General features: G+C 41.1%; 2 protein-coding genes across 3 annotated transcripts in view; one reads left to right on the forward strand and one right to left on the reverse strand.

Moving 5' to 3' along the window:
• The window catches only part of tanc1b (tetratricopeptide repeat, ankyrin repeat and coiled-coil containing 1b), a 108,605-nt gene extending 98,226 nt beyond the window's left edge, over positions 1–10,379 (forward strand). Inside the window, exons 19-26 of one of the 2 annotated variants that reach the window (XM_062431171.1) lie at positions 4,186–4,319; positions 4,578–4,701; positions 4,844–5,019; positions 5,215–5,347; positions 6,130–6,221; positions 6,733–6,879; positions 7,492–7,592; positions 7,703–10,379. In XM_062431171.1, coding sequence (XP_062287155.1) covers positions 4,186–4,319; positions 4,578–4,701; positions 4,844–5,019; positions 5,215–5,347; positions 6,130–6,221; positions 6,733–6,879; positions 7,492–7,592; positions 7,703–9,287 — 2,492 coding nt within the window. In that variant the 3' untranslated portion in view covers positions 9,288–10,379. Of the gene's footprint in view, positions 1–4,185; positions 4,320–4,577; positions 4,702–4,843; positions 5,020–5,214; positions 5,348–6,129; positions 6,222–6,732; positions 6,880–7,491; positions 7,597–7,702 lie in introns of those variants that run through there. The other variant, XM_062431172.1, reaches the window with a different exon arrangement.
• A 532-nt stretch (positions 10,380–10,911) lies between these two features.
• On the reverse strand, positions 10,912–25,638 carry LOC133992527 (WD repeat, SAM and U-box domain-containing protein 1-like). The gene is made up of 12 exons (XM_062431173.1): positions 25,090–25,638; positions 24,068–24,255; positions 23,262–23,348; positions 21,542–21,635; positions 21,457–21,479; positions 21,016–21,026; positions 20,827–20,867; positions 20,320–20,426; positions 19,740–19,769; positions 16,921–17,097; positions 11,345–11,479; positions 10,912–11,213 (listed from the first exon to the last, which is right to left on the reverse strand). The coding sequence occupies exons 1-12, from the start codon at positions 25,485–25,487 to the stop codon at positions 11,056–11,058; spliced, it is 1,449 nt and encodes a 482-aa protein (XP_062287157.1). The 5' UTR covers positions 25,488–25,638; the 3' UTR covers positions 10,912–11,055.
• Positions 25,639–26,329: the final 691 nt, after the last annotated feature.

Here is a 26,329-nt window from a genome sequence, read left to right on the forward strand (position 1 = left end):
TGTCTCAGATCTTCAGTATGAATCTCTGCTCTGAGAGTGATCCACAGCTATACATATTGCTGTAAATAACAGTATTCATAATACTGGAGCCGCATGTAGCTGCAGTATTTACTTCTCTGCTCTATGCACACAGTGGATGTTATGTCACAGCCAGCACCGTTTTGGCCTCCATCCTGAAAGAGGGAAATTACAGGTCATAGGAAGCAATAGAAAGATGCGAGGCTGTGGCACCACTGACCTGAGACACATAGACTCCCAAACCCTTGACATGAACACATAGTCAAATGTCTTTGTAGCCACCAGGCACTCATTTAAAACAAGGCCAGAGCCCATCTGTATTCAATGGAAGTAAGATAGTAAACACTGTTAACATCCATAATGTGGATTTTCATTCACTGGGTCATGCCCAGTATTTCAGACACAGATAAAATGATGCAAGTAGGGTTCAGAGCAGAATTTCAGAGGACAGACAAGATTATCACTGAGAGATATATTAAATTGCAGTCTCACTTCAGATTCTTTTTCAGTTCTTCCACGTGCAGATTTAATAATCCAACCTGTTTGCAGTTTGCGCTCTGCTTCGAAGAATACCAAAACTAACTAAGCTCCTGCAATATCTCATTTAAAAGTGGCCATTCAATATTGTCTCTAAAACAATTCTCTGATAACAGCCTGTCTCTGAGAAAATGTATTTCATATTTAAAATTCAGTGGAATATTACATCTTTATGCAAATAAATCCACTGTCTCCTGTGTTTAGAAACAAATTGGATTGCACATCTGTACAAGCTCCAACTTTTAAAATCCCCTCTTTAAGATGCAAAACACTTGCTTGTTATGCAAAGAAAGGTAATTTAAGTCCACATAATCATTGTGATTGTTGTGAACACACAGCAGCAGGATTGGTTCAAAGGCAAAGACCAAACAGATACTTGTGATGCTTAGTGTTATGAAATTGTAATCTTTTATATATCTTAAGTAATTGTATGGTGTTTTTAGGTTTGTTTTCTACCTTATGGTATGTACAGTTATGTATAGATCATTCTCAGGCATCTTGCAAGGCGTCATAAACATATAAATATATAAAATCTTCTCCCAAATGCAGAAGCCAGTTGTTGCTATGGTAGTAATCCATTTAAGTACTTAAATCTTTCTTTTATTTGAGGTCGGACTTATAATCAATTTAGAGTGTTTGCTTACTCTTTGCTAATTGGTGGTATGGTGTTGGGCTTTTCAATGCGGAGTTTAAATGTTCTGCTATAGCTCTCTTTGGAGTGCTTCCACAACGCAAGACTTCAGAGTCTGGGAGAGGGCTACATGTGCAGGAGAAGGGCTGCCTGCTGCCCTGATTAGTTAAAATGGCTTAAATGCAGAGGACTAATACATTCTTCTGAAAAATACACTTAGCACTTGAAGTCTTTTCTTCTTATATACAAGGCTCTGCTATTTTCTTCCATGTGCACATAGATGGCAACTATTCATACTGTTTAATAAGAGCACAGCATGAGTGAGCCCATGCTGCTATTTGTGGGAATGCTCAGGTGCCTGGAAAGAAAAGATACACTTTATACAAGTGACAAACACCTGCACTTCTTTAAAAAAAAACACTTTCAGCGTTTTAGTCCCTCGGTCCCAATCCTTAGTCATTTTCTAAACAACCCTCCAGGGCTCTGTGAACACAAAGAGGGAAAAAACAAAAACATAAATCCAGGAGAAAGCATATGTACAAGTAAGAACCTATATATTAGTGCATGAAGATATAACAAATGTATGTGAGTAAAACAAAGAGGGGGCTTTACAAGAGCGTAGTTGGTTCACAGGTTATATCAGAGCTCATGAGGGGGATTAATTTAAAGTCAATAATATCTGCTGACATGTTGATAACACCCGGAGGGATGGTCTTCCATAAATTCCACAATAGATGACCATGTCATGATGAATGTTAAGTTGCATCTGTTATATCTTAAATTTTCTAGTGGTGACACTGACATTTACCTCCTCCACCCAACGTCGGAAGGAGGGAGGCTTGTCCAACTTTCATTGGAGAGGAATCAATCTAACTGACAGTAATGAGGCAAATTCTATGGCGCTTGCTTGTGACGCCATAATTTTGTGTTAGAGGAGGCACTACAAAAACAGCAACGCTGAGAGGATATTATGTCTGTTTCCTGCATACGGAATCAAAAATATGCTTGCAGAATCTGTTTAGAGACAAGAGCAAAAGTTAATGAATGGCTGGACCAAGCTGGACTTTGGTGGCATCTTAGACAGTCTGAGTTTAGTGTTAGGAGTTTTTGGTAAGTTTAGAATCCAAGTTGTGTAATGTTGCAATACTTTGAATTGCCATGCCTTAAGTAATATATCCATCCCAGCATAAAATGTTGCTAATTTCTTCTCACTTATTTCTGTCTTTTTTAGCAGTTCAAAGTAAAAGCAAACAGTACAGACATTAAATGTAGTTCTCAAGTTGGATGCGAAGACAAACTCTGCCTCTGTGCTCAGTGGAAATGTGTTTTTCATGTAATGTAGCATCTGCTGTGTCGCCAGGAGACCTACCGGAAATTCACAAATCACAATTTATGTCTCCATGTTGCCTTTTGAAAGTTGCCTGCAACCTTTTTGTAATTGTCATTCTGTCAATTATTGAATCACACTTAATTGAGTTGTTTTTGTATTCTGAACACCCTCGGAAAAAGTATTAGATGCTTTTGCAATTAGCAAGAACAAATTGAAAAATCCAAATCTATAGTTGAAATTAATTGTATACATGTTTTTTTTTAGAATTCTTCAGTCTCTATAATTAAGGTTCCAGGTTGTTTATATGCTATTATTTCTGGCTCTGGGTTCAAAGCTTTGGTTTAAATGCCAGGTCACGACTGCCAGGTCACGTTGCTGTTTGTGTGTCTAGGGTTTCTCCAGCCTGGCGGTGAATTGCTGGTGGATAAGGATGTTATTATGTCTTTACTTTGTTAATCTGTTTCTCAGACAGTTATTGAGAATCTCCTGCTGAAGACTCTGTTAATGCATAGCCGTATGAGCCCAATGAGCCGGCAGAGGCAGCGCAGAGTTGAGACAAGGCTGATTAATAGCTTATGGAAAATTTGCTAAGATAAAATCAGCTGAAGAGTAGGAATGGTGAAGTGTTTTGTAGTATAAATGAATTTTATTTATAATTGAAATGAGACTGAAGGACTGAATACATATTAAATGTAAATGAGAATAAGCATGAAATCTTCCAAGAATATGATAAGATAAGTAAAAACAGGGTCACTTTCGAACATCAACAAACTGTACAGCTGTTGAATATCTCTTCATCGTAACTCAGGTGCTGCTAACGCTTCTCCCTGGAGCACAAACACAGCCTAAGTTTAGCTGCTCAGTCATTGTTCTCTGCTGTGCTGTGTATGAGGATATCCATTTTTTGAGCAGATGGAGGGTGGGGTGTTTTGGCTCTTATGAGTTGTTCATCCAGATGGATAATGTCAGTCTGATATGGAGTCTCAGCGGCACCTTAAATCTCTCCGAGGTGAATCTCAGAGCAGAGCTCTTCTGATTTTTACGGTGGATCTCACTCTGTTTGGATACTTAAGACTGGCCCATCTGTTGCCATACATCAGCAGCCGCTGATTAACTGTAAGCATTGAACATTTTGAGAATCTGTCTTTGTTTTCTTTGCAGACCTGAATACAAGCATTATTTTTCCCACTCTTTTTGCTTAAAATGAATTAGATCATTGATTCTAGTTAATCTTTGTCTAAAAACGATACAAAATATAAACATGAATGGGTGTTTAACAGAATAGTTTGACTTTGTTGTCTAATGTTTGTCTGCTGATGCATAAAATGACATTGAATTCTCATCTCACAGTACACGACTCTGGGAGCTTGAGGCAGGATTTTAATGAGTTTAATAAGCATAACATAATTGTCTGTTTTTAAACTCAATTAGCACCAGACATTAGCCCAAATTTCTCTACTCATCTTTGCTAGGAGGGTTTGTAAACACTATTTATATCAGAGTTTTTTATATTTCCATATTCTTCAGCGTTACTACCGAACTGTTGCTGAACAGGATCTGTGTACTGTGTCGTGTAGTGTTGTGAATGGTTTGAATTCCACTCTTATCTATCTTTGCTTCTTCCTGTGTCAGGCCTAAATCAGTACTAACTTTAGTTTCCTCTTTCCAGCCTTGACAGCGGCAGCAGGTCGGGGGAAGATGGAGGTATGCAGCTTCCTTTTGGAGGAGGGGGCAGTAGTGCAGCAGGTCAACCGGCGTGGAGTGTCTCCTTTATTCTGTGCTGTCAGGCAGGGACACTGGCAGGTGAGACACACTGAGCAGCTATCCTTCTATATTAACAGCAACTACACTGATCCAAACTACAATTATACAGCTGAATTTAACAGCTTTTCACTTTCTCCAAATCATTTTCAAACAATTTGTAGTATTTTATTGTTTGAACCGTACAGGATGCATCACCTGTCCTTAGAGATAACTCTGGTCCAATTGTTTGTCCCTGCCGCGTGTGAACTATGTGGACTTGATGTGTTTGATGTCTGACTGTTTTTGTCGGTTTCCTAGATTGCAGAGCTACTGCTACAAAACGGCGCTGACATTAACATCAGTGACAAGCAGGGCAGGACTTTACTCATGGTGGCTGCCTGTGAGGGTCACCTGAGCACTGTAGAGTTTCTGCTTTCGAAAGGTGAGCTCCAACAGCATCGACACCACCATTAGTCTCATGCAGCAAGAAATTACAAGGAAGTGCTCATTCATTACTTGGATGTCATTAATTAATTTGTTCATGTGAAATGCTTAATGTTTAATGACTCTTGCTTGTCTCGAAGGTGCATCTTTGACTTCGATGGACAAGGAGGGGCTGACACCCCTCAGCTGGGCATGTTTAAAAGGACATAAGAATGTAGTGCAGTTTTTGGTGGAGAAAGGTGCGGTCATCGACCACACAGACAAAAATGGACGAACTCCGCTGGACCTCGCTGCCTTCTATGGAGATGCAGAGATTGTACGTGACATTTCTCTAAATTCAATTAATTTAAGTTTAGTGAAAACATCCAAACACACCAACCCCACCCCTTCACGTAGCCTTAACTGAGAACATCCCTGTGTCATTATTAAACACATACCGCTGTGTGTTAGCACAGCTCATGACGGGCGCCACTGTGTTTGTGCATTTTTAACTGTTGGCTGTCTCGTGTAGGTCCAGTATTTGGTGGAACGAGGAGCAGTGATAGAGCATGTGGACTACAGTGGGATGAGGCCTCTGGACCGGGCTATAGGCTGCCGAAACACGTCGGTGGTGGTGACTCTGCTGAAGAAGGGGGCCAAGCTGGGTAAGGACATTGTTTTTCAAAATCAAATAAACACAACTGGGTGTAAAACCTTCTTTACTTTAAACTTGCTGCACATGACTTAGTAAATACAAGAAGAATCAGCTGTCTCTCTCTTTTAGTCCCTAGCAACTGTCTGTGGTCTGCTCGAGTTCCTTCACGCCTCAGTGAAAGCAGTGTGTGCAACACACTCGCACTATTTTGTTTTGTCTCTATGTGGAGCTCATTTGTTTTGCTCAGTATCTCATGGATCTAAGAATAAGCTCAGACTAATTTTGTGGAATGTTGTGAAAAAACCCTGTTTCCATTCCTGCTATTCACTCAATCTGCAGTGTGTGTGTGTGCGTGTGTGTTCACTTTTACTGGTATGTCAGTGCATGTGTGTGCCCTTCCTTTTCTCCCTCGTGTGCTGCTTGGCTAATTTAAGAATGTGACTTCTCACCTAAACTACATTCATAGCACTATCTGGCTCCACAGCTTATCTGCAGACTTAAGGTTTAGTGAAAAGCTGAAGTCACACATTACTATGGAGCACATGTTCCCTTCACTTTAAGTAACTACTCTTGTTGCATGACTTCTTTTCTCTTAACTTTCTCCCTCCTAACTCTTTCTTAACTGCTGTCAATAAACTAAGGCCACAGAACGTCTCCTTACGATCGATCAGGTACAATCTTTAGGTAACTTTACCTTGTACCAGTTTCCAAAGAATACAGCAACTGTCTGTTGGCACTAACATCCACATAACGTCTCTGTCGACCTCTTTCTTTCTTCTCATGCATCCACAGGGAATGCTGCTTGGGCCATGGCTACTTCTAAGCCTGACATCCTCATTATCCTTCTTCAAAAGCTGATGGAAGAGGGAAACCTGCTTTACAAGGTACAGTGTGGTGCAACTGTCATAGAAATCTCCTAGTGTTTACTGTAAAGACCCTAAGCTTGTCTGCTTTAATAAGAAAAAGACAGACGTAGCCTAGAGTTATTATTAAACAATGCCATGATTTGTTTTGGTTTTTTTTAAATGGAAGCGAAAAAAGCAGTGAACAGTATAATCAGATTCAGTATAAAAATGAAGTGATTATCATCTTTTTCTGACTCAGTCAAATGCAGAAAATGAATGGATGTGTATGTTCCACACCGCTTACCAAAGGAGCCATGATCTATGCCTGACATTTAACAGATTGAGTTTTCTGGCAGAAAGGACAATCCTGCCAGGTGTGTGTGTGTGTGAGTGTGTGTGTGATTGATGAGGAGGGAGGGCTTGAGCCAGAAAGTAACAGCTATTGTGGGGGAGTATCTGATGAATACCTTGTCCTGCTTCTTTTCCCCTCTTTCCTTCTGGTTCTGTCCTCTTCCTCACTGCGTGTGATTGCCCTCCATGTGTCCTTCAGAAAGGGAAGATGAAAGAGGCAGCCCAGAGGTACCAGTACGCCCTGAGGAAGTTTCCTAGAGAAGGCTTTGGTGATGACCTGAAGGCATTTAAAGACCTGAGGGTCTCTCTGTACCTCAATCTCTCGCGCTGTCGCAGAAAAACTAATGTAAGACTCTCACGAGACACTTTTTTTCTTTTCTCCTCAGGCAGTGCTGTATTTTTAGCTTGATCCTTTAGTAACTTAAAATGGCATTTCCTTACCACATTTTTACTCAATCAGGGTAATGAATATCAATATCATTCATCTCTAAATGGATATTTGCAGAACAAAAGACTTTTCTGGGTAGCTTTCCAAATTCTTTTAAAAGTTTAGACAAAAATAAATAAATCTGGGAGCAAGGCTCCGGTTTGTGAAATGAACTGATCGAGTGTGGGCAGGGAAAGCTTGTTCAGAAGACAACAGGGAGGAGGTGAGCAGAAAGCTACAAATACACTGGGCAGTGGACTCAATATCCTCAAATGTATTTGTCTGTTCAGTTAGCTGTTCACCAGTTTACCTGCGTAAGTACTGGAGCGAGATGATATGGATCGATTTCAGTCATTACTCAGCGTTCAAAAATAATGTCTGTGATGAAAAAAGAAAATGGAAGAAAACTGCCCTCAAAGCAACAGCTGCATTAATAAGTCATAACCAGCACAAGGACAAACATTAAGGTTTATTTAAAATGTTAATATGTGTTATTGAAACTATGTTGTTGAATATTTTGTCCTTTTATAGGACTTTGGGATGGCTGAGGAATTTGCAACAAAAGCACTGGAGCTGAAACCCAAATCCTATGAGGCCTACTATGCCCGTGCAAGAGCTAAAAGGAGCAGCAGGTAAACACACAGTGCAGTGCCAGACCAACGCAACAGTTTGTTTTTGATAGTGAATTATGCAGTCTGGATCTGCCAACAATGTCCCTCTCCATTCTCTTTTCCATCCACAGGCAGTTTATGGCGGCCCTGGCTGACCTGCATGAAGCAGCCAAGCTGTGCCCCAATAACCGGGAAATCCGTCGCTTGCTGGCTCGAGTTGAAGAAGAGTGTAAACAAATGCAGCGCACTCAGACCAAAGGAGGCCTCGCTGGGGCTGCAGCTGCCTCCAGCCAGGCGTCAGGAGGCCACGAGTCTGACCAGGAGCAAGACGAAGGACAAGAGGACCCTTTAGAGCACAGCCTTGCCAGGAGCGTAGAAGGCCAAAGAGACATCCTGGAAGAGGAGGAAGAGGAAGAGGCGACCTCACAGCATGACAGGACACCTGAAGCCTGCTGGTCACAGAACAGTTACCCCTACAACAGAGTCTTACCCTCCGAGCCTGTCAGCAACAGTCTGGGTCACCAGAGTCTCAACCCCAGCTCCCCCCCAGGCCCCGGCAGGCTTCCCCTCCACCGGTACCCCCGAGAACACCGGGAGGCCCAACAGGGTCTGGTCCTACAGTCCACCAAGCAAGCCCAGATAGTCAAGACCAACCAGCATTTGAGCTCCATGCAAGCTGGCGGTGGGGCTGTTGGGGGCCGAACAACAGGGGCCAAATCCCAGTATGGTCCTTCCAGTCCTCTACCCAGCCGACATATGTCCAGCATGCTGAAGCCCGGGCCAGGCATCGACATCAGTCCTCTTCCCCCCACATCTGACGAGTCCATTTATGGGAACCGTAAGTCACTAGCAGCTGCCTCCACCTCCATGGGTCAAAGCTGTGAAAAAGAGAGCCTCCATTCCTCCCAGGCCTCCTACTCATCTTGCAGCAGCTCGAAGGGTCTGGTGCAAGACAGGTTGTCGGCCCACTCTGCATCCTCCCTGGATGGGTTGGCCTTCTCCGGTCCTGGTCCCCAGGGAAGCCATACCGACCCAGGAAAGGAAGGGATGTGTGGTTCAGTAGGATTGCAGGGAGCAGGCAGCAGCAGCATGCGTGTGTCCAGTTCTACCAGCAGCTTGGCCTCCAGCAGTAGCCTATCTGACAGCGGCAAGCTGGGACCAGACGTCCGCACCAAGATCTCGGACAAGACGAAGCACAGCCAACAGGCCAGCTCTACTGCAAAACCCAGACCCTTCATGGGTATTACTGACAAGACGGCACGCTTTCAGCAACAGCTCCAACAACAGCAAATCCAACAGCAGCAGCACCACCACGTCCTGCAGAGTCACCCAAGCCTGCAGTCTACTGGCCGCAGCTGGCTGAACCACTCGTCTGACGGTCTGGTGTGTCACAACATTTCAACAATGGGCCTGCAGTCTGTCGACTGTGAGCTGCCTTACACCAAAACAGTGAGCACTTACCAGGAGCAGCACAAACCTCCTTCACCTCAGGGTGCTATGGCAATGAGTAGCTTACAAAACGGCATGCTCGCCAAGGAATTCACGGAGAAGTTCTGCCAACCCACCAACTGTTACAAAGAGTCCAAGCCAGCACTGGCGATGCAGCACACGTTCATGGACAGTAAGCCCAAGCAGCCTGGCCTAGCCCGAGATAATCCTGCCATTCACATAGCTTCTATGAAACCAAAGCGATCATTTATAGAGTCGAATGTGTAGAGATATTTGTTCTATCTCATACAGTCCACAACGCACACACCCTAGCAAAAATAATTGTTTTACCTTTTTTAACCAGCCCCAGACAGAGTACAGTGTCACTCTTAAGCCTTGTAAGAAGCACAGTATGTGTGAATACAGACTGCAAGCAGTGTGCTCCAGATTTCTCTCCTCCCAACCTGCCGCTTGTGGCTGTCAGCTTCTGTTACAAGACAACATGTCCACCGTCGTTCAGCCAAGCTGGAGACATTGCACTGAAGGAAGTATTTGGGCATGTACTGTACAGTCCTCATCAACAAAACAGTGACAGCAAGCACTTTATACACAGTTAGGCCATTTAAGTGCTTATAACAACATTCAGTTACAACATGATGTATTGTAATGCATTATCACAGAGCAGTTTAATAAGAGTTGAATAGGGTTTGAATTATGTTCATTTCGTCCATGGTGCTGAAAGAAATAAGGAGAAGAAACTCCACAGTGAAGGTGTAAGAAAGTCTAACGGACGGGCATTCCTGTGTTTTACGAAGGATGTTATAGATCCTCATGTTGTGTATATTGTATAAATATGTACTTTTCCTTCTTTTCAGTGAAGGAACATGTTCAGTGTAAGTTCAGACTGGTGTATTTTAAGTTTTATGCACAATGTTGTTTAAATGGTGTTAAATGTTCTAAAAAAGCATTTGTTAAATATGTTTGTACATTATATAAATCATTAACATGGAATTGAAATAATTTCTGTTTCTGCTTGTTGTTGCTGTCTAGTTTAATTTATTTACAGCGCCGATGGCTTAATTGTAAAAGCAATATATTTTATATAGTTATTTTTGCACAGCTACTAAGACATTTTATGATTCTCAGTAATATTGAGTTTAAGTGCATGCTACAATTGCAGTTTACAGTATATTTCAGAGTAAAAAAAATAACTATAAAAAAAGTTTGGGGCACAGTGCCATCGGCTCTATTTTAATATGTATGTTAAATGCAATTGTTGCCATGTTTTCAGTATTGTGAGCTTTATTAGCTGTGATCACATACTGTAATAGAGCATTACTGCCATAGCCACCATGGGAGAGATAATAAAGACCCACTGAGGGAAAAAACAAACAGGTCTGCTGACTCTTATTTTAGGAGGATATTTAATAATTGTCATTCTAAAAAAACCCTACAGTTCATGCATAATCACAAATAATCATCAGATTATGTGAGATTTGCTTAACAGTGGCGACTGGTGGTAATTACAGTATAATGGCTCATTGACTTTCCATAGATTTCTTGCTACGTACAGTGTGTTACTGAAACGATTATCTGTGACAGGTGTAACTGTAGCAAGAGCAGAGACGAAGCATAATGTCAGTTACAAAGCAATATCTTTCCAAAGTTAGCTAGCTTGTTAGCCACTGTTAGCTACTGGTTATACCAGACCGAGTAAATAGCAGCAGTTTACAGAAACAAGTACAAGACTGAAAAAAAGAATGAGATTTTTCTTCTTTCGAAATTTGTGTTGTTTTAATCCATTAAATTGTGTCTTCAGATATATAGTATAATATCTTAATAATTAGCAGATAGCCTATAAAGGCATGTCTCTTAATAGGAAGAGTATTTTATTTGGTAAATATCTGCTTACCTTGTCAGATGTGATACTGACTGGGACCCTGAACAGAACTTTATTGGAAATTACTTTTACTGATAATAAGAGCACTTGGTATCAGATGAGCAGCTACAGTTTAATGATGAAGTACCTGTTTAGTGTGATTCTGAAAATATGAGGCTAAAATGAGCTGCTGGACTTCCACCGTGCTATCGCCATCTTCAGGGATCTGTTGGGGGTGAGGAGTGTGGTCTGTAGGGGCAGGTTTGTCATGGGACTGGTTTTGGTCTTGCCTCTGATCCAGCTCTCGATGGATTCGCGCTCGTAAGAATATCCATCTGTGGAGCAGGGACACATTATTACACCTTATATACACTCTGACATCATGTTTGTGGAAAGCGTAGTTGTGAAGCTTGTGACAGTAAATGAAACACAGAGAGGTAAATGTTTTGAGCATTGGTCGTCTGACCTGCGGCAATGACCGGCTCCTTCATCAGCTCTCTGGTGATTGGGCATAGAAATTCATCAGGGGTCTCTGAACCGCTCTCCTCTGCCTTCAGGGCCTCAATTTTCCTCAGGAGACGACCGCGGAGGCCCACAGAGTCTGAGAAACCAGCACACTGTTCAGTATTCTGTTCAGCACAGCGGGTAAATGACATCACATGTGGTGCAATGTCTTGTAACACTTTAAACTTAGTGCAGTAGAGTTTGTTTGTATCCAACATGTAACCATTCATTTGTCATCAAAGACTTCATAACAGACATAAACAAAGTCACCGTTCTATTACTACATGTTACTGCAGCACGTCTTAAGCATCTTTCTGTGACAGTGAATCAGTGAGGTGACACACACTCAGCAGAAAGCTCTCTGGTTTCTCCGATAAAACAAACGCAAGAATAAATCTGGACTTCTCCTCGATCAATCTGCACTGAGACACACAGAGCCAGACTCATTTAGTGCGTGTTGATCGCTGTTTTACAACAGACGAGTTGTCTCTCTCCAGTGGAGTTTGTGTGGGTTGTAGTTAAAAGTTGACACCTCTCATTATATCACCAGAAAATAAAACTCAGACAGTCCAAACGAGGAACAGCACCCTTTGAATGCTGCAAATTTTACTTTCAGCTACGACTGAGGGATGACCTTTGCAGATTAGTGGTGTGTTGTTGTGTAGGGGTGCTGCCATTGAGGTTTCAAACTAGCTTAATTTAATCAGATAATGCAAGAGAGACCTGAGCACAACAGAGGAAATAGGTGCAGCCAGTCACACAGAAAACACATACAAACCACATCAGATACAATCACGTCTCTAAAAAAGATCTAAAGTTAAAAGCTTAAAATCACCCAGCGGAATGAGACATTCAAGTCTTTCAGTCCTTCTTATTTCATGACATTTATATAGTGTAAAGACTTTCCAAGATCACTATTTACTCGTGGGGTACCGAGATGTGTCACAATTTAGTGTGGGGATCAGTATTTTTAAATTTGAGGAGATGAAATATACTGGGGTAGCTTTAGTAGGATACTCTTTAAACAAAAATGATAGTGTGTGATTCTAATCTTATTGCTACAAGGAGCCCTATAATGAAATGCAGGTTGAAGCTGAAAATGTGATGGATTTTAACCCTCTCAAAATGTACAGTATTAATAAGTCACACTGTTTCGTTGGAACAATAGTCCAAGATGTCAGTATTTTACTTTTTTTGGGGTGGGGTGGGGGGTTTGTTTGGTTTCTTGGGGTTTGTTGCTGTAATGAGGGAAGTGTTTCTGAGCTTTAGTGAGGCTTACCAGTGATTCACATGTGCTGGGAATGCTTAATAAAGCATCTGGTTCTAGCTTAGAGTTAATGTTTGTTTGGAAATCATGTCACAAAATACCAAATTGAATTTGGGAACGGCCCATTAAACTATGGCTTAAAGTTGCTTCTGATGAATATGTGCCACATGGGAGAGACTTCAAATAAAATGTTATGTGATGATGATATATGATACAACAATTAAATTAAAGAACACCAAAGCTATAACACAAAACACATTACATATGCACTGATAGGCAGAACAACATCACGCTGTTCCTATTCTCACCATCGAGAACAACAATATATTCTTTTCTATTGAGGGGCACTTTGCAGTCTGTGCATACAGCTGATTATCAATTATAAATAGACCTATACAACTGCTGTCGTCAGTATAGCCTCACAAGAATTAACCTGAAAAGAGAATAAAATGCAGACAATGACTGTGCACTAAAATAATGTCACTGCTGCAGGTGCAACAAGCCATACATACATAAATTCAATAACCTGATACCTCTTATAATAGCAGCACCATCACCAAGGTAACACAAATATGTATAAACAATAAACTTAGCAGCTGCAGCACACACAAACACCAACACAATGCAGCAGTTATTGACGTTCTCCTCTGCAGATTGAGTTGCACCTATAAGTGAGTTTGTTGTTGTTCTCACATGTCTGAACCTCTGTGCTTTGTGAGGCTCTCCACAATCTGCTCAACGTTCAATTTCTCTGCTCATTAATTTAATGTGGAATATAAACCTCCACTCCCACTGTGCTCCTCAAATACTGCTGTTCCCCCCCCCCTCTTGGAGCTGAGTGAGCACTCTGCAGTTACAATAGGGATTGTAACTACGCCATGAAGGTAAAAGTTCATAACCTGAGGAAGGAGCATTTTAGCTGCATGTACACTCAGCATGCTGATGGTCGTCAACATCGTGGGTGGTTCAATTCAGGTCACTTAATGCTTGCCATGCTGCATCAAATCAGTGATCCATTAAGGCAGACTATAGATGTAACCTTTGCAATAATACTAACCATAACCAAGAAATGCCTTTATCCTTAATTTTATTAGTATTATGTTGTGCCTTTTTTGTCCTGTTCAAACACTTTTCCACACACATGGCTTATCATGACTTTTTGATGACTTTTGTTCTTACTGTATAACTGATGCAAATTGAAATGTAGCAAAGTACAATACTGCAGATAAAAAAAGTACTTTATATTACGTAAAATGGCAAAATCATAAAAAACTACTTAGTTACAGTAAAAGTAATTAATTACTTCCATCCCTGCTTTACCACTTCCTCCCATATATCATAATTTACATTATTAGCATTGAGTTCTGAAGAAATCTTATCCAATTAAAGGACGTAATCAGTCTCGAACAAACTGAAGAGATCTAATCAGCCTCTGTTGCTGCTGAGGACTGGCTGTTTCTCTTACTGCAGCAAAATTAAATGTGAGTTTGTCTTTCTCCTGCACTCATTCATAGAGCAGGAAGTAGGGAAGGATGGGGGGGAAGGAAGAAAGTATTCAAACACCACATCACATGAAGACTGGAGCTGCTTTTTTTTTTCTTTTTCTTTTTTTTTTACAGCAGAGCTACATGCAGGGTCTTTCAAACCCTGCATGTATCTCTGCAGAAGTAACAATGTCACAAAAGATTTCAGTGATCAATCAAAATGACTTCTCTCCATGAAACATGTTCAACCTTTTATGTTTTCTGATGAATCCTATAAACTGCTCTTGGATGGATAACCTGCATTCAATATCTCTATAGGGTAATAATGTGAGTTTTTCATGGCAGCACTAGCCATAAGTACTATATTGTCCACCTTACATTTAGACTGATAATTTGATGAGACGCTACAATAAAACTGCAGAACGAGCTTGACTCCGCAGTGATACACTTAATTATATCCAAGAGAAACTTTTTTCCCCTCCCCTTACTCAAAGATTCATGAATATTTCATCAAGTGCGCTGGAATCTAATTTTGTTGTGTGTGTGTGTGTGTGTGTGTGTGTGTGTGTGTGTGTGTGTGTGTGTGCGTGCGTACGTGTGTGCTCATTTGCACAAACGGCACGCACGGAAAATGATAGTTGTTGGTTGCACAGCAAAAAAGGACAGGAGTTGTGGCAATCTGCTGTCTCCTCTGTCCTCATTCTAGCGGTAACAATGAGAGATGTCCTCCATACCAAACACACGCAGAAGTGATGCTCGGTCCTGCAGTGCAGGTTGGCATTACAGTTGACTTCTGTGTCTACTGCCGTCCAATTAAAGCAAACGCAACAACAGTCAAAAGGGTGTTTTTACTGTGATTGAGGGTGGGACTTTGATGCAGCTTGTTACATGATTACAGTTGGCACAAACGACCCATAATCAGAATAAAGACAGCTTTTCAGGGCATCACAGCATTCAAGCTGCTTGTGAACGCCTGAAAACTGTGTGTTTAAATAAGAATTCAAGACAGCAGAATGTTCAGCTGAAATTATCAATATTAAAATACTAACTAGAAAGCAGCAAAGTGGACACATATCTCTGCCAAGGATGCACAATCTAAGGTTAACAACCACTAGGTGTGTTATTTCACCAGTAGAAATGATGAGCTTTTAACTTACGGTGGGAATGTGTGTACGTTGGTAAAGTAATCTTCTTTTTTTTCATAATTATCATTTTCTACTCCAATATTTGCCCAGGTATACAATACAATACATTAATATATTTGTATAATATATTTAGTATATACACATGCACACAAATATACAGATGTATGTACAGAGAAAATGCTTCTTGTTGGAAAGAAGCATTCACCCCAACCCCCAACCCCCACCCCCTGACGCTGAGTGGTTTCAAACAATATTGATGTTGGGACGTAAGCTTATTACCAAATACACAGAAAACACCAGCTGCCCTGACGGCTAACGGCTGGATTACTCAGCTTGGACGAATTGTGGCATTTGAAAAACTGTCGTTTAGGCTGTCAAACAGAGGCCAGGATTTTTTCTTTACTGAATAGCCCAAATGTATTATTGAAGGATCCCATAAACATCAATCGACAGGATATACTCCTCTGACGAGTATTTTTAATACACTGTTAATACACTGTTAAATAATGATAGAATACATATAGCTTCTCTTTCCCCTAATTATGGTCCTGCTGTTAACTCAAATTGCTACTTTATATTCAAGCCCTCTTTATTGCTAATCATTTTTCCTCTTGTCTTTTCCTTTTTTCAATCTGTGTAACATAAATATCACGTCAAGTCATTTTTTATGTGAACAGCACAAACAAAATATCACAAACCACAAATTTGCCTCAGGGGGCTTTATAATCTGTACAGCGATACATCCTCCTGCATCCTTAGACACTCGATTGATATAAGGTCATATTCACTGTACATGTATGTGAGAGATCAAATCTTAAATGATAAAACATTAATTTAAGTTTTAAGTTTTGATAAAGTACCAGTTGATTGCTGCCGAGTTTCCCTACGAGCATGAATTACAAAACAGAATTAAGCAAAAGCAAAGATTTTATAAGTCTACCTGTGCATATTTCTTTCTGTTTTAGTTGAACGTTTTATGCATCTGGACCAAGGTGGAAATGTAAAGTAAAGAGCCATATTATGATGACCCGGCTGACCTTCCACCAAATGTAATTTAAATCTGTTGAGCACTTTTCCCGTTAAATCCCAGACAAACAAACACAGGAAGATTGAAAACACAGCTCCCTCGTTGGAGGTAAACCTACTAATGCTGATAGTTGTACATTTGGTGCTTCGATGGGATTGCAGCATGTACACCAAAGTCTACAGTGTGTTCGTCTACAGTACTGCGGGGGTGGGTTGGAGGGGGACTTTTTATTCTCTAGTTACAGTTTTTATAGTGACTTTCCAAGCTGAGACCTTGGACAACCCTGTATCCACCAATCTTATTTTCAGAGGGATTATCATTGTTTGTGACGTAAAGGTCATCCCGTGGGGTTCTGTCCTCACAGTGTGATTTGTGTTTGTATAAGCGGACAGAAATGCTGCAGCTCCATAAATCAGATCACTATTTGGGAAGAGTTTTGCAGGGGAATAAATCAGAGCATTGATAAAAGCGGCTTATATTACACTATCCAATTCAGGGTTGTCATATTTTAGGGTCTAACAAATCCCCATGAAAACACTGAATCCCACCATCCCTGTTAATGTGTTTATGCTGCAACACTGATGGACGTGACTGTGTTTCATATTCTGTTCTCACCGATTCCCAGCTCGGCCGATGTTTCCTTGTCCAGCTGGCTGAGCTCTGGTCCGTCCATGTTGTTGACTTTAAAGACGCTGATGAGCTCCTCCAGTCCTTCCTCACACAGCCAAGTCTGCACATCCTCCTCTGACCAATCAGCTAGCAGCAGCCTGGAGTGACCCGGCAACTTCCTTCCTGCAAAACACACAACAGGAAAGGGAGGAAGTGCTTTGCTGTTACACCCCCCGCCCCCCTTTTACTGTGAAGAAACTTAATCTGATGCAAACAAACGATATCACTGGACACTTTTCCACAAAACTGACACACTCACTCTGCATTGATATGAAAGTGACAACTACTTCCTGGGGGCACACACACACACACACACACACACACACACACACACACACACACACACACACACACACACACACACACACACACACACACACACACACACACACACACACACACACACACACACACACACACACACACACACACACACACACACACAAGCTTATATTAGGCTATTTTCCTTCACAAAAGGCAGAGTTTCAAAACTCCCTGAGAACATGCCTTCACAAGCCTTTTTGACATAATTGCCTTCTTGTGACCAGTTATCTTTGAAAATACAAAAATACAGAACTTGCAATTTATATCTTCAACAGCGTTCAGTTAAAGGTGATATTGTCTTTATTAAGCAAGAGAAACACACCATCCAGCTGTACTCAGTGGGAGTGTGCAGGACAGTGAGCAGACTGGAGTAACATCACCTCCCTCTCTGCAACCCTGGCTGACTGAGCGTGGAGTCTCCCAGTCTAAGTGACTGAGTCATGGAAACACTGTGCCAGAAGCATGAAAACCTCAGAGCTTCGCTGCAGACTGGGACAGCTCAGACTGCACTGTTTAATTACTTGGGCAGATGCACATATGAAGCTCTCTTCATTTTCTCCATTCATTCTATTTTTTCTCATTATCAACAAGTCCCATGAAACGACCAAAAACAAACAATGAACTGATCCGACTAATGAGAATTGTCTGTGTATTCAAAGCCCGATATGGTTTAGTCCTCAGTCCTGTGCTATAGACCTCCTTTGTTTTCCAGAAGCTGCATTGCTGCACTGGGTGACACGTTCCTTCATTATGATGAAAATGAGCTTTGTAGTCTATCTTAAGTAAACACACACAGACCACCCTGCTGCTATAAATACTCACATACATACATAGCTCACAAAATGTGCATTAATCCCTGGCTGAAAATAGTGCCCATCAAATGCACAGAGAACATCTTTTAAAATAGTTAAAGCACCAAGTGGTTTCGGTCCAATGTACATTTGGGACCTGCTGCTATGTTATAAACCGTCCAGACCTCTCAGGTTTTTCAGGCTGCTGCCTCCAGGGTCAAAATTAATTTTGGATGAGCTGTTTCTATGCAACACATATGTGGAACAATCTTCCATAAAAAATTGAGGTCTGCTCCAACTTTTAAAATATAACCTGACAACATTTCTGTTTCTTTTACTGAGGGCATCTGCCACCCGCACACCCACACAGGTGTCTTAAGTCTCTCTGGTTAATTAGACCTCTGGTCAGGTTGAAGTTGGGCTGAGCTATGCCGGGAATCGTGATATCACTAAACTTTATGAACTAATGAAAACGATAACGGGGTTGGTTAGTTGTTCCGCCCTAACAGATGCAGCAAAACAAACAGGAGAGTGAGGGAGATGTCGGACAAGTGCAGTTTGTACCAAGCAGCAGCTACCATGACTTCAGTCTGAAGTCAGTGTACATTAAAGTGCAACACAAGCGACAGCCACCAGCTTCAATTTTGCTCCAGAAATACTAAATCAATCATTTTTTCAAGGAGTCATTATGATCTCAATCATTAAATTCAGGCCCTCACATAAGTGTGCCGGTGGTCATTTTGGAAATTATTGCTCTGATAATAAGATTTAAAGACTTATAGTAGCCTTGATGTCTGCTATGTGGGAGTTGATTGACAGCTGTTCTCTCGTGCACTACAGTGACAACTGTCACAATATTTCACTATGTTTAATGTTACTTAAATTTGGGGTTATTTAATCATACATTACAATGCAGTGTTGCTGCACTTTAATTTTTTACTCCATTTCATCTTATTTTTTATCTTCTATTTTTTCTATTCTATGTCAATTCTACTTAATGTATGGGCCTTTTTATATTGTCTTGTGCTTATTTAATATCTTGTCTTAATGCCTTTTTATGTCTTACAGTATATAAATAACTTTAAATTGCCTTGTTGAATGGTGCTATAAAATATCTATTAACAGATAAACTTGTCTCTACTCATGTTTGATAAAAAACTATAGTGACCTTTTTTTTAGGAAGCTAATGAGAATTTTATATTTGGAATCCATTTTTAATGATTCATTAGGAGCAAATGGGCTGAGAAAGTGTTGAGAGACATACTGACACACTGACAGCTTTGGTCTTCTCATGGGATTTGTTGACAATAAGAAAAATATTGAATAATAGCCGCCTTTAAAGCCAGACAGTCACTATTTCATTTTGGGGTTTTTTAGGATCCTCATTAGCTTCACCAAGGCTTTTTATAACTATATACACACTACAAACACACAATCACATGACAAGCTCTCATATACAGAAAAACAAATTTGCCTGAATGGCTTCAGAAATAAAAGTGTTTTCAACTGATCAAGATGTTACTTCACCGAAACACCTGTTATCCCATTCTCACTCAAGCAGTGCATGTTAAAACAAAAGAGCGGCGGTTACTACCTTAACGACTACTGTGAAGATTTTTAAAGGCAAATCAGAGTGATGAATCTATTTACCTTGGCACACTGCCTGCCTTGACTCAGCTGCTGCAGAAAAAAAACATAAAAGGGAACAACTTTAATATGTGAAAAGAAAGACAGAAGAAGATTAAAGGAAAGCAGAGACGATCTTCATGGAGATGGAATTTGCGGTTGTCAACGTCAACCTAGACTAATGGCAGATGGGGAGCTGCCATGATGAAGCTTCAAGGCCTCCAGATGTCTGAGGATTAGACCTTTTCATTTAGGATTCCAAATGTTATCTTTCATGTTAGCTTTTTTTCTTTTTTTTTAAAGAGGATTCACCTCAATAACAACAGCTCTCTGAGGATCTGCGATAGTTTGCCCTGCTGCACCGATAAACATCAATCATAATTCCTCTTCTAGGCTCTGCAGCCAGACAGCAATACACATGTAAGAGGAGCTTCTGCTGCTGGCTGGATAGCTCCCAAAACACTCTTTTGGGAGGCTTTGGTGCTCCAAATGGCTTCTAAGCTTTGCACCAGTGCTAACAATCTGTTTTGGGGAAAAAAAAGAAAAAAAGAGTTATTGTGCATTTGGAGGCGCAAACCAAAACAACTCTTCACTCAGCACTCACCAGCTCCAATATCTCCATCTCCTATTCTCCACACGTTCACTGTTCTGTCCATGGAGCCGGTTGCAATCCACGGCATGGTGGGGGACAGGGCAACGGCAGTCACATACCTGCAGGTTAGGAAGAAGAGGAGCAGGAATGAAATGTGATGGGGTGTGTATGACAGACTGAAATGGGCACAGGAAGAGATCAGCTTTAAAAGTCAGGTTCTCTCTACCCTTCAAAAAAAAAAAAGAAAAAAAAGTCCAGTCTTAGATGGTACAGTATCTTAAATCCTTTCAAGCACTTCAAAGCACTCTGCTGGTCCCCACCTGCGGAGCCACTTCAATGACTGTCTGGAGAGAGAGTGCTAGAGAGTATACTATTGCATCACTGCACCCAGCGCTTCTGAGAAAAACTAATCAAGCAAAAACCACACATTTGGATCTGAAACACGGGGACTCCTATTCTGCGCCTTGTCTGATAGCTGTAGAGATTGCATACATACAGGTGGGAGGTCTGCTCATTTACCTGTCGTGCTGTGTCAAAGTATGGAGCAGGGTTCCTCGGCTCTGTAAACAAAGTACAAACACACGTGGACAAAACAGGAATGTGTGGCATCTCAATGTTTACAGAGGCTGTGGTTTACTGTTCAGAAATCTCCTCGGCCATGTTTAACTAAAGCAGCAAAGTTAACAGTGTTTTGCAGGCTTCACTTACCGCGTCATATACTGCAACGCAAATTTCATTTGCAGAATCCATATGCATGCATTTGCGTTATAGAAAAATAATGAAAGGAAAAAGGATTCAAATGTTTCCATCTGATTGCAAGAAACAAAACACAGTTCAGCCTTAAGTTTGTTTGAATTAAAGCCAGGAACAGCAGAGGGGTACTGAGAAGGGCCCAACCAAAAGCTAAAACACTACAAAATACACTCCTCCTGTGGCTGACTGAGGGAACAGCATGATCAGTGCTCAGCAGTGGCATCTGCTGTTTACAACTTAGTAAAAAAAAAAGGAGCAGTTTAAACATGTAGGAGAGATTCATTTAGAATTAATTTCTCCCAAATGAGCAAATGATTTCACAGCAAAAAAAAAAAAACTCATGACATTGAGATACATTAGCCTGGTAGGCATAAAGGTCAATATTTAGTTGGCAACAGAGGAGGTGTTTATTAGTGCTGCTCACTGATGTGAAGAAATCAAACAGTGATTTATGTGTGTGAGTGAGATGAGACTGTCTTACCCTGAAACAACTAGCTCTCCATCAAAGGAGAAGGCACAAGACAGAACTGGAGCCGACTGGCTGGTAAGAGCGTGAAGCAGCTTCACGACACATGCTGTGGTCATTAACACACACACACACACATGCACACGCCCGCACGCACACACACACACACATACACGCACACACAAACACAGAGAGGTTAGAGTTCACATTAAAATTGTGCTGCAACCTATCTCCTGCAATTTGTCCGTCCACCCCTCTAAAAAAGACTACAATTCAGACACACACACACACACACACACACACACACACACACACACACACACACACACACACACACACACACACACACACACACACACACACACACACACACACACACACACACTTTTGGGCATCATTGTCTCTATCCACTTTTTTCCCCCCTACAGTGTGATAACAGCAAACTTTCTGTCAATAATTCTTTTTCTGTCTTTTTTTTTCTCTCTTGCTGGCTTGCAGCTGTGCCACCTGCTGACAGCGGCTTGGAAACAAAAGATTTTCTTTTTGGCAATAACGCTGTGTCGCTCGATACTGTACAGAGATGCTTGTGAGGGTAGACTCATAATTTATTGTTCAATCATGCTATGTGCCAAAACGAATTGGTCTATAGTGGCAATTAAATCATCACCCTGTAAGCACACATGTATTATATCAAACCCTCCCCATTCCCTATTAAAGTTAAAACATGTTTTCTGCCTCTGTGGGAGGCTAATTTGCTATTTATATAAATATGTATGATATGATGGAAAACAGCAGTATGACGAAAAAAAAAGAATTGCACAATTAACATTAACATTTAAGATTTGAGGTCATTTCCTTTGGATATGGAGTCATCAAATTACGAAAGTAGGCAGGGACATAAGAACGAACACATGAATGTCAGCTTTACAATGGGCCCCTTGCCTCCCTGAACTACACTTGAGTCTCCTTCTCATAAAGAGTGGAGGAAAGGTTCAAGCATCCACTGCACTCACCGAGATCATAAACGCACATTTCACAAACGAAAGCTCTGCAGCACAGAACCTGAGCAGCTACATTTTCAAAGAAATAAACACTGACAGACATTGTTCTGTGTCCTTCTACAAGCTGCTCAGAGATGACAAATCCCCAGTGGACCGCAGCGGGTCACAAGCATGTGGGACACACTGCATCTTCCCCAGAAACAGCCGTTACCATGGCAACACATCTTAAATACTAACAACACAGCGTTTTCATGCACTAACATAAATACAGCCATTGTGAACGTACTAGAAATGTTCTTGTTCTGTTATCAGTTGGACAAGATATAAACGTCTCTGTGGATATATGCACCTGATTTCCCTCCAGCTCTTACACACACACACACACACACACACACACACACACACACACACACACACACACACACACACACACACACACACACACACACACACACACACACACACACACACACACACACACACACACACACACACACACAGTCCTCTGCTGCTGCTATATTTCAGCAGAATGTCTTAAAAATGATCCATTATTAATGAGTCAGTCTGCAGCTGATTTATTCCACACACTAATAAAATCCTTCTTTTCTGCAGTGCGATTTCAAGGTTAAAGCATTCAGCTCCCTCAGCTTCTCCTTCTTTCTCTCTCATCCTCTCATGGGCGATGGGGTGAGAGAGTTTTCAGTTGAGGCAGCGGGCAGAGGGGATCAGCGTACCTGCTCCTTCACGCTGGGAAACAATCCATATTTTCAGTTGGCTGTCCTGTCCGCAGGAGGCCAGTCGAAACTCCACGCAACAGCCATCTGCTGAGCAAAAAAACAGACACTTTCTGACTGTTTATGCTTGAATGAATCTAAATCCTGCAAGACAAATATCATCTGACGGCTTGTTTGTGAAGTGTAGAAAGCTTCTTCTACACTGTGTGTGGCATAAAAAAAGTGTTTAAATTATATTCAGTAGTAGCAAAGAACAAACACTGTGAATGTCAGTTTGTTCAAGGATAATATGCAACTCATATCTGTGAAAATGGGAATAAATCGTGTAAAAGTGGAACTACTCTCTCCTTAAGGAATAAAACTGTCCACAGTTTGGACTGTCAAAGTTCTTTTTCCCTTCTTCTTTCTAACCTTTACTGTGATAACAAACAACAACTGAGGAATACAGGCAATTATCACATTAGATGATGACACCAGCAAATGTTTGATATGTTTGTTAGATCAATGACTTAAATAATGAATTGATTATCAGAAAAGTTGTCAATTTCTATCAAGCGGCTAATGAATTGATAAGTCATGGTTTCAGCATTAGTCATAGTGTGTAAAATGTAATTATTTTTAATACATCCAGCATCTTGAATGAACTTCCATTCATCAATCCAGTCTTTGTGGTAACAGAATTTGCAGGAGGTGGGTATCTCAAAACCTCAAAAACCAAACTATCTGCATGTTAAGACATCACAAGTGATCACATAATAGGAAGAAAATATGTTGATTTGGGTGAACTGACCCTTTTAAACACTCACCAACTTTGAACTGAGGTGCGAATTTGCAGCAGGTGACGCCCAGGTCGTGGGCGTCCTTCTCAGCATGCAGGAGACTAATGTCCGCGTCCCAAAGTTTGAGGTCTCCATAGGTGCAGCCGGTCACAAACATCTGGCCACAGGGAGAGAAACAGCAAGCCACTATACTGGCCTCGCTCACTGCACTGCATCTGTGAGGCGAAATGTTCAGATTTAAAACGACATAATTTACAATATGAAGACAGTGCAGTCAACTTGTTTCATTAAAGTGTCAAAACACTTTTCAAGCTGTTGGAGCTCACTGAACTGTCATTAGTGTCTCTACTGACAGACAGCTGTAACCTGATGTCAAACTGTCCTTCTTAAAGAATGATTATTTTATTTAGGCCTAACATTTCTCTTTTGAGGCCCTGTTTAGAGCTATATTTTTACAGTCTTACAAGCGCATAGCCCAAGGAGGCACCAACATTTTGTGCAATGAAGAAGAAAAAAAGATGAAGACTGAATTTATAATGAAATAAACACAGAAAAGCAGCAAATCCTCACTTTAGAGACGTTTGAAGCAGGAAATACAATATTTGGATTTTTTTCCTTTTCATTAAAATTGCTCAAAGTGGCTGTTCAAAATAGAGCGTTTTAACACTACTTGTTGGGTTGTTTGCTTGTGTTGCCAAACAACAACTGACGATTATTTTCATGATTGATTATTTTCTCCATTACTCTAAGGAAGACCAAAGTTATATCCTCAAATGTCTGTTATGTCTGCAACTAATTGATTAATCGTTGTAGCTCTACACTGAACTGAAGCTTTTTAGTGTTAAGCCAGTAACTAAGCCTATATTTTCCTAACTTTAACTTTGTTGTAAGTTGATGAATATTTATAGAGAAATAGTTGATTTGAACAGTTCCATGTGCTTTAATTGTCACTCAAAGCCTTGAATTTGGCTAGAAACTAGGTCTAGATTGCCATTATTGATACTGTTTATCTCAGTTTCAGATTTGATTAGCACTGTGTTACACTGTACCTGCGTATTGTCTTAGAGGGGAGGTCCCAGAGGGCCACGGTGCCATCACAGGCCCCGGCCAGCAGCAGGGAGGAGTCAGGCGACAGTGCGCACACTCGAAGCGGACTGCGGCCCGGATGCTGCAGCACCGCGGACTTCTCACCTGTCTCCGAGCTCCACACGATGGTGGATCCGTCTGTGGAGCAGCTGAGCAGGTAGCTGCCACAGGAACTGAAGCAGCAGCTGTGAACCCCGTAGCCATGGCCCAATAGAGGAGAGAAGGGAAGCTCCGAAAAGTCTGCGGTGTTATAAACGCGCAGGGTTTTATCGATTGAGCCGGTGGCGAGTAGAGACGGAGAGAAGGCGCAGCAGCTCACCTCGTCTGTGTGGTGTCGTAGACTGTAAATCAGTGACACCATTTTGTGACAAAGATGTATGTTGGCTCAGCAGAGGGAGCAGCTCACACACAAGGTGGCGCAAAATGCTCAAATATCCGCGTGTGAGACAAAATCCGTGAAGAAACTGAGTCAGGTGACAAACAGCTGTTAGGAAGCAGCTGACGACAAACCTGCTCACCGTGAATCATGGAGGGTTTCTCTCCAAGTTCTTCCTGCCCAGGCTTTATAAAGTCTGTTTATCACAACTTATCAGTCATGTGACGCTGAGTAATTGTGAGTTACACAAAGGTCAAAATCGAGTTCTCCTTTTTGCGGCTTTAAATTCTCCCTTCTTCCAATTATATTTACAGAAAGTAGATGTTACTGTTGCTGCCTCTGAAAGACACTGGACAGTGGAATAAGCAGTTTACTGATGTAAAACTGATACCACAATGTAAACAATAGCATTACTTTAGTACAAGTACAAAGTATTTCAAGTTCAACCAACAAAATGTACGTGGAAGTATCACAGCCTACTAGATTATAGTTATGTGTTAATGTCCAGGCAGCACTTTAATGTTGTTTCTGGTGATGGTGCGAATTTTAACAGCCTTATATGTTGGTGGGTAGTTTTATCTCTAACAATGTGTCATATTAGTTGATCACATGTTTTGTATGTAAAATATATCTGTAAATTAGCTTTCAAATACATGCAGGGGAGTAAAAGATACAATACCACAATACCCCCCCCCCCCCCCCCCCCCCCAAAGTGCAGTAGAAACTGAAGTATACTCAAGGTAAACACTTAAAAACTGGCACTAAATAAAAAAGAATGTTACAAATGAAATCCATGATTAAAATGTTCAGTAATTATTTAAATATTG

This window comes from Scomber scombrus, chromosome 13 (assembly GCF_963691925.1).
Source record: "Scomber scombrus chromosome 13, fScoSco1.1, whole genome shotgun sequence".
NCBI classification, from domain to species: domain Eukaryota; kingdom Metazoa; phylum Chordata; class Actinopteri; order Scombriformes; family Scombridae; genus Scomber; species Scomber scombrus.

What these genes read in the sequence shown, in the direction of transcription:
- LOC133992527 (XM_062431173.1), bottom strand. Translation starts at nt 25,487, where the DNA reads ATGGTGTCACTGATTTACAGTCTACGACACCACACAGACGAGGTGAGC. An exon ending in CCCTCTAAGACAATACGCAG is followed by an intron (nt 24,256 to 25,089) that starts GTACAGTGTAAC and finishes TTCGCCTCACAG; the next exon opens with ATGCAGTGCAGTGAGCGAGG. An exon ending in ACTTTGACACAGCACGACAG is followed by an intron (nt 20,427 to 20,826) that starts GTAAATGAGCAG and finishes CCTAACCTGCAG; the next exon opens with GTATGTGACTGCCGTTGCCC.